At 40.3% G+C, this 6842-nt stretch overlaps 1 protein-coding gene across 1 annotated transcript in view; it reads left to right on the top strand.

Moving 5' to 3' along the window:
- The first annotated feature begins 5777 nt into the window (after positions 1–5777).
- ALDH1A2 (aldehyde dehydrogenase 1 family member A2) overlaps positions 5778–6842 on the top strand; it is a 55204-nt gene continuing 54139 nt past the window's right edge. Inside the window, exon 1 of the mRNA XM_032446797.2 lies at positions 5778–5905. Coding sequence (XP_032302688.2) covers positions 5870–5905 — 36 coding nt within the window. The 5' untranslated portion in view covers positions 5778–5869. The remainder of the gene's footprint in view (positions 5906–6842) is intronic.

Here is a 6842-nt window from a genome sequence, read left to right as displayed (position 1 = left end):
GATGGAAGTGTAAAAGAATCATTCAAGATAGTGAACTTACCTGAAAAGCTGAAAGAACTTCTTGCCTTAAGAACCAAAATGTCGGTGGGCTGAATCTAGGAAGCTGTCCTAGAATGGATTTCCAGGAGGACAGGCTTTAAGAGAAATTGGTAAGTTGAACAGTAACTATTTGTGCTGGTGCTGTGCAGAATTCCCCCAAAAGATTAAAATGTTTGGCTACTCAAGCACTGCGGCCATTGGATTGCTTTATGTCTGAACACAGTACCAGCAGGATGGAACATAGGAAATGTACCGCTGATCCATTGGTGTCCCAAAAGAGGATTCCAGGGGTGATCAGGGGAAGTACAAAAACGTCAGTCTGACTATGAAGCTAGAAATATTAGATAAACTGCAGTGAAAAATTAAGTCAATAGACACAGATAAAGCTAATAGTCTGTAGAAGCATCAAATGGTTTCTATTAAGGGAGGTTGCGCCTCACAAATCTATTGGCATTTTTAAAAGATGTCTAAAGTATGTTGATGCTTGTGGTTGAGAGTGGGTCCTTAGATCGCAAGACTGAAACCATTGGGACCCACACCCCAAGGCAATCTCGACTGAACTATTTCTTCTCTTCACCTGGATTCAAGCAGAGCAGGAATTCAAACAGTATGTATAATCTAACCATTATTATCAGTAATCTTCACTCCTACAGAAATAGCAAAGCACAGAATAATACACATCACTCCCACAGTTTAAGTCCCACGGGTAACAGTCTATACTGTACTGAATTTTTAATAGTACATTATTCAGAGTATCACATAAATTGTTATTACTAATGTAATAAAACCTAAGCCAACACAGCTGGAGAGACCAAGGCTATAAATATAACACATATATTTTTTTAATTGCAATAATATGGGTCAAATTATTTTTAAGTCCAAATCTGCTGATTGTAGTTGAATTGGACAAAGTCTGAATGCATACATCTGCTATAATTCATGTTCCTGCACAAATGCCTTTGCTGAACTTATATTTCTGTTTTCCTACAGAAACTGCTGCATGGTACTTAAAGGACATTCTGTTTTACTGATTGATCTCGCTGCTGGGAAACTGGAAAAAAATCAGGTGAGGAAGATCCGAACGTGCTGCAATTTGGCATTCTGAGGTTTTTAGAACACAAACAAAAATGCACATTTCTTTGGTTCTTGTGCTTTCTGATCATCTTCTGTCTCTGCTGCAGCCTTGGTGAGAAGTGTCCGTGTGTAGTGTGCAGATCAGGTCCAGCTGAGCTCACCTTGGGAGAGAGGGGTAGTGCACGTGAGGCGACCCTTTCAGAATTTCTCTGTTCTTTATTCTCTGTTTCTGTGATCTCAGTGTCCAGATAAAGCATTTCAGTCCAGATCATGAATATGAGTTCAAAAAGGTACCGTGTGTGTTTCAGACTTTCTGCCAGTAATGCCTCAGGCCTCATTCAAAACTTACTCAAGTCCGCTGTTGCTGACACTGGTCTCAGTGAGAAGTGAATTGGACTTTCTTGAAAGCAGAACACAAAACTTTTGTTCTGATAGGCTAGGAGCACCATCAGGCCTCAGTGAGATATTACATGTATGTGTATTATATATATTGCTATATAATCAATGATAATACCTTCAAAAAGTTGTACAGTTGTATAACAGGACCAGAGAGTTTCCAAGTTGGCTGAATCTCTGTAATAGCTGTGTAATGCAGCACTGCACTGTGGGGTCTGGCTGGCACAGATTACATTCCACACTGAAGAGCTCTGGGACAGAGCTGTCAGTGCTGGCAAAATGTGAAAGTGTTGGGGAAATGCTGTACAGATGGTTACGTGCTCCAGCATTATCTGCTGCACTACGCTATGCTTCCTTCCAAATGTGCTGGATATAGTTCTGCTATAAAGGCTGGTAGGTGACAGTATGGGCAGGTGTAACTTCCTGAATGCATCTGGAAAAAGGCTATTTAAGTACAAAAAGAATTTTGCTTTTAGAGAATGAATTAATTCAGTATGGGAAAATGCTTTGTTGTAACCAATTCTTTGTTCTTATTTTCTTCACGTTCCCTTTTTTGGAACAGTTAATGTTCATGGCAAGTAAGTGCAAAGGAAGATGATTGACAGCATGTTCTTTTTCAAATAACTTTTTTCACATCCCTTTTTTAAAAATAATAATAATAAAAAAAAGCCCTCAAAATCAAGATCAAAGTTATAAATTCAGATTTGCTATTATGAACAAAAGATGCCTCGGTAAATATGGCCATGAGGCATGAAGAAAAGCTTGAAGTACATCCTATGGACTCTGCACTGATTTAACACCGTGTTTTCTTAACCAGAATGGTCTACATTGTCAAAACCTTTTATCTTTCTACAGGGTACAAATATCATCCAGCAACAGGCATTCTGTGACTACTTATGGCTACCAGTCCTGCTGCAGGGTTGTGGAAACCTGATCTGAACCTACCTAATGAATGAAAAAAGAAATTCAGTAAGTCAAAGGTAAGGACAGATTTGACTCCATTGACACATAAAGGCAAAACTCCTTTTTACATATAGTATGCTAACAGTATAGATTATAATATTGTTTCAGGATAGGAATGTTGGATTCTGAGGCCTAATTCCTTTGGAACTCCCAACCACAGTTTTTTAATTAAAAAAAATAGTCTGGAGGTTCAGAGCATGCTCTTTATAGGGTGTGCTCAGCAGAACACCCAGGAAGCAATTTTTTACTACTTCTGTGCTGTATCCATATTCATTAAGGTAATGAAGCTATTAATTGAATATGTAAGTTCAGGTAATTAAATATAAGACTTATTTCTTTAGTTTAAAGGGTAATAATAAAAAATTTAAACTTGCAAACTAGATCACACATTTAGTGATGATAAATGTGGCCTGGAAAGTGCAATAGTCCAATATTAATTAGTTAATTGCATCCATTCATTAGGTGATGTACATTAGCAGAAGGTCAATCCATTTGAAGTTAGATACATTTTACAAATAATGAATTCAAACAGGTAAATTGAGAAGAAATTCACAATAGAAGAGTATATTATATATTTAAACGCAGGATAGAGTCCATACAACCCAAGAGCACGTTGCCTGTATCTTCCCAGCTATTGGCACCTGTTCTTTACAGCACTGTTTCAAGGCACCGACTCTCTCCACTGTGTCAACTCAGGGATCATATGGGTGCCATTTTGCAGGGACTGAGCCCAACCACCACAGGCCTGTGACAGCTGTGTGCAATGTAGTGACCAGCTGAGAACCTTTGAGCTGGATGGGCTCAGGGCATTGTCAGACTTAAGGAGCTCAGGATTGCTCTGTCACAAGCAAAACCAGTTGCACTAGCAGAACACTCTACCTTTAACTGTGGACTTGAAGCACAGCATTAATTTTTGAATCTGGCTTCTAAAATACCCCAAACACTGACCGTCTTTCCAAGCATGTTCTATTGTATTGACATTGCTGTAACTGAATTATGTTTAAATCCAAGTTTAAATGTAGGGTTGAACTTACTGTAACAGCAATTTAGTTCTATTGGCATAAAATGGACAGAGAAAAAGACTGATCAGTTTGACTTATTTTTTTTCTTTTTTTTTTTTTCTTTCTTTTTTTTTTTTTTTTTTTTTTTTTGGATTAAAAGTGATGTAGAAATAAGGAAAAGGAGATTTTCTATATATTTTTTTCTTAATAATATAAAATGCATCCAGACAATCAATTACTAATAAGACTTATAACGCTAAGACAGTGAATTCATTGGGATATTTGCAAAATCTCTGGCATAGTACCATCATAAGATGATAGCAGTATTCTGAGTATTGCTTCACAGATAATACTGCTTCTGTGTTTAACAATTTTTAGCCTGCATGTGTAAAATATCTTCATCTAGAGCAAGGACCGGCACCATTCTGTGTGCAGTTCAAGGGCCATAACTCTTGAAAGATTTCAAACAGGGCACCTCTCACAAATGATCAGGCTTAGAGACATTTAAGAGAATTGATTCAATTAACCTAGAGGAAAAAGGTGCTATAATGTGTGATTTATATTTGAAGATAAATTAAGATCCAAGTATCTTCTGAAGAACGTTTGCTGCCATGGTGGTCCATAATGAAAATAGCAGGCAATTAAAATAGGACACCTGAGGCTGAAGCTTTTATTGCATACACCAAAACATGAAGTTCAGATTCTGTAAGTGCAAATCTGAGCTGAAAAATAACATAGTGGAAGTTTCTTTTGGGTCCGTATTATTCCTTGAAAAGTGATTTCTAAAGTGGATAAGAAATGGGAGGGACATTTGCTGCTGCAGAAGGCAGTGGAATGGTCTTTCTCAATCAATACTGAATTTGTATGAGGAGCCAGAGATAGCACTGCTAAATGCCGGAGGGGCAGCTGGGAGAACTACGTATAAAAAAGAACTCAGGGGTCAGATCAGAATTACCATGGGGCAGATTTTGAAGTTGATCTTGAAATGAATCACTGGAAGTGGCTGACAGAATAATGATGTGATTCAGTTCCTTTGTGTGTGTGACAGCATTTAGAGTCTGGAGCTCATGAAGGAATATAAGAAATCTTCATGGTGTAAGGATTTGAAGCAGAAAGAGAGGACCTCTGTGATGCTGGGGTTACAGAAGCCACTGTTCATTTCAGTGGTGTATCAGCATGTGCCTTGGTACAGCAACACTACCCAAAGGTAGAGTACTCAAGGAAGTACCTGGGACAAAGATGTGTTTACCTAAGCCTCTAGCTTTCTAACTTCCTTTAGGCAGTGGGTCGTTGCAGTAGAGGGTAGAAAAATGGCAGAAAAGTGCAAGCAACCTAAGAATAGTTAATTACCTCTGCATTGCCTTCCACATCGGGGCTCTGTCTTTTGCACCCCAATTCCAAAATGTTGTGTTTCCATCAGGTGGCATTATTGTAAGCAGCATCTGTGTCCTTGTCTACAAGCAGTACCAGCTGATGGGGCTGGATGGAGAAATGAAGACTTGAGAATGAAACAAAGGTATTTATTAAAATGGTACATTCAGATTGGTCAAAATATGAAAACAAACCTCTTCAGGAGTGAGTCTGATCTTAGCTATGTATTAGCATGAAGTCTAAAAGAATGTAACAGAAGCAAAGAGCAGCCTTGCCTGCTTGTTTTTGTAACAATTATTTCTTCAAGAAGTGTGAAGACCGTAATAACTGTGTCATTACAACCTGAAACAAAATATTTGTGTCCTGGTTTGAAGCTGATGTTGAAATAGGAGTTTAATTAAAACACACTCATGTGAGAGAAAATAAACCAGTCTGACGTAATTGCGACGTAGCTCATATTGCCTAAAAGCCTCCACCACCAGCAACAACAAAAAGGCAACAACCAGACAGTACAGGCCTGCAATCAGAATTAGTGCTTCCCCTGCCATACCTGTGTGTTTGGGATTTGGAGGACTTGGGCAGAACCTGGGCTGTTGTTCCTGTTCTTTCTCATGGCAGTTGTTGGACTTGCAATTTTTCTTACACAAATTAGATTAGTTTACCTCTGCTTTCATTGTTATTACTGAGTTATTGTCCCGATGTCTGAGGCAAAGTGGCAGTCATCCCTCCTACAAAGAAATGACATTAAATGTTTAACTGAACTTGCATGACTTGAAGCCATGTCTGTTTGCTGTCATAGAGCAGTCAGTGTAGAGCTGAATCGCCAACCAGTTCATCAAGCTGGTGAACCAGTATACCCAGCACTGCACCACAGGCCTTGCTCCTGGTGCTGCTGCACAAAGCTCTTGTACTGACGGGAACTCACCTGTGGCCTTGGCAGTAAGGCTTTTGTCATTGTCTTTGCAGGTGAAGGAGAATCCCAGCTCATTGCCCGCTTTTGGGAAGCTCTACAGCAGGTGTGTGCCATGTTCTGCTGGCTGCAGCCCAGGAGCCGCAGTGCGGTAAGTGAGGGGCTGTTCATCTGCTGGGGAGTGCCTGTGGGGTTGGGTGGCACATGAGCTAGCTGCGAGGTTGTTTTGCAGACTGAACTGCTTTTAGATATAAGATAAATACAGTTTGTATGGTGAGGAGTTGATGGAGGCTGAAGGAGCTGAGAAGTAACTGAAGTCACAGGAGTGTTATGACAATCAGGAGCTTAAACAGCTCCTGACTGTGTGGGTTTGAGTGGCACCTCCAATGCACTGCAGTTCCTTCTCAGCAAAACCTCCTGCAAACTTCATTGATTTGAGTTAAGAATGAAACCGCTGCACAGTTCCCTCATTCCTCAAACCTGCTGAAGTGCAGTCCCTTCCTGAAGGAGCATTTCCCCGCTCTGATTTATTTTAAAGCAGCTCTTAGAATGTGTCATCCTTGTGATGAAGTGTTAGGTTTGCATTGCCAGCATGCCATTAAAAACTGAATGCTTGACGTTTAAAAGTCTCACTTATCCCAAGTGTCACCATTTGACAGCTTGGCACGTCACTTTACAGCAGCATGTTTTGGATCCATTTCCTCTGTCTGAGGGGATGTGGGGGGTGGTAAAGAAGTATGAAAAATAAGAGAAAGCAAAATCTGCAGTCTCCTCCATTAGTGGGCTGTGATTTACAGAGGTGAGGCTGTGTAAGGTATGTCTTGGTGTGGTAAGGCTGAGGTGCTCCAAAGGCGCTCTGCAGGCAGTGCATGGAGCAGGACCTGTGGCATCAGCAAACGGGTACCCTAACGAAACAGAAAGGTGGTCTGATGCTGCAGCTGGTTCTTGACTAGGTCAACAAACTGTCCTGGGGCATCTTTCTTGCTGCTGTGTTTTAGCCAGCTTTGGCACAGCTGTACGCTTTGGTGGCCCTCCTCTGTTTATGTCATCATGGTGATGATGGTTTCAAAACACGGCATGTGATGGAA

The sequence above is a fragment of the Coturnix japonica genome, chromosome 14 (assembly GCF_054131305.1).
Source record: "Coturnix japonica strain WE chromosome 14, WE-NBRP24, whole genome shotgun sequence".
NCBI classification, from domain to species: domain Eukaryota; kingdom Metazoa; phylum Chordata; class Aves; order Galliformes; family Phasianidae; genus Coturnix; species Coturnix japonica.
The sequence above is the reverse complement of the archived record's forward strand: the minus strand, read 5'-3'. Positions and strand labels throughout refer to the sequence as shown.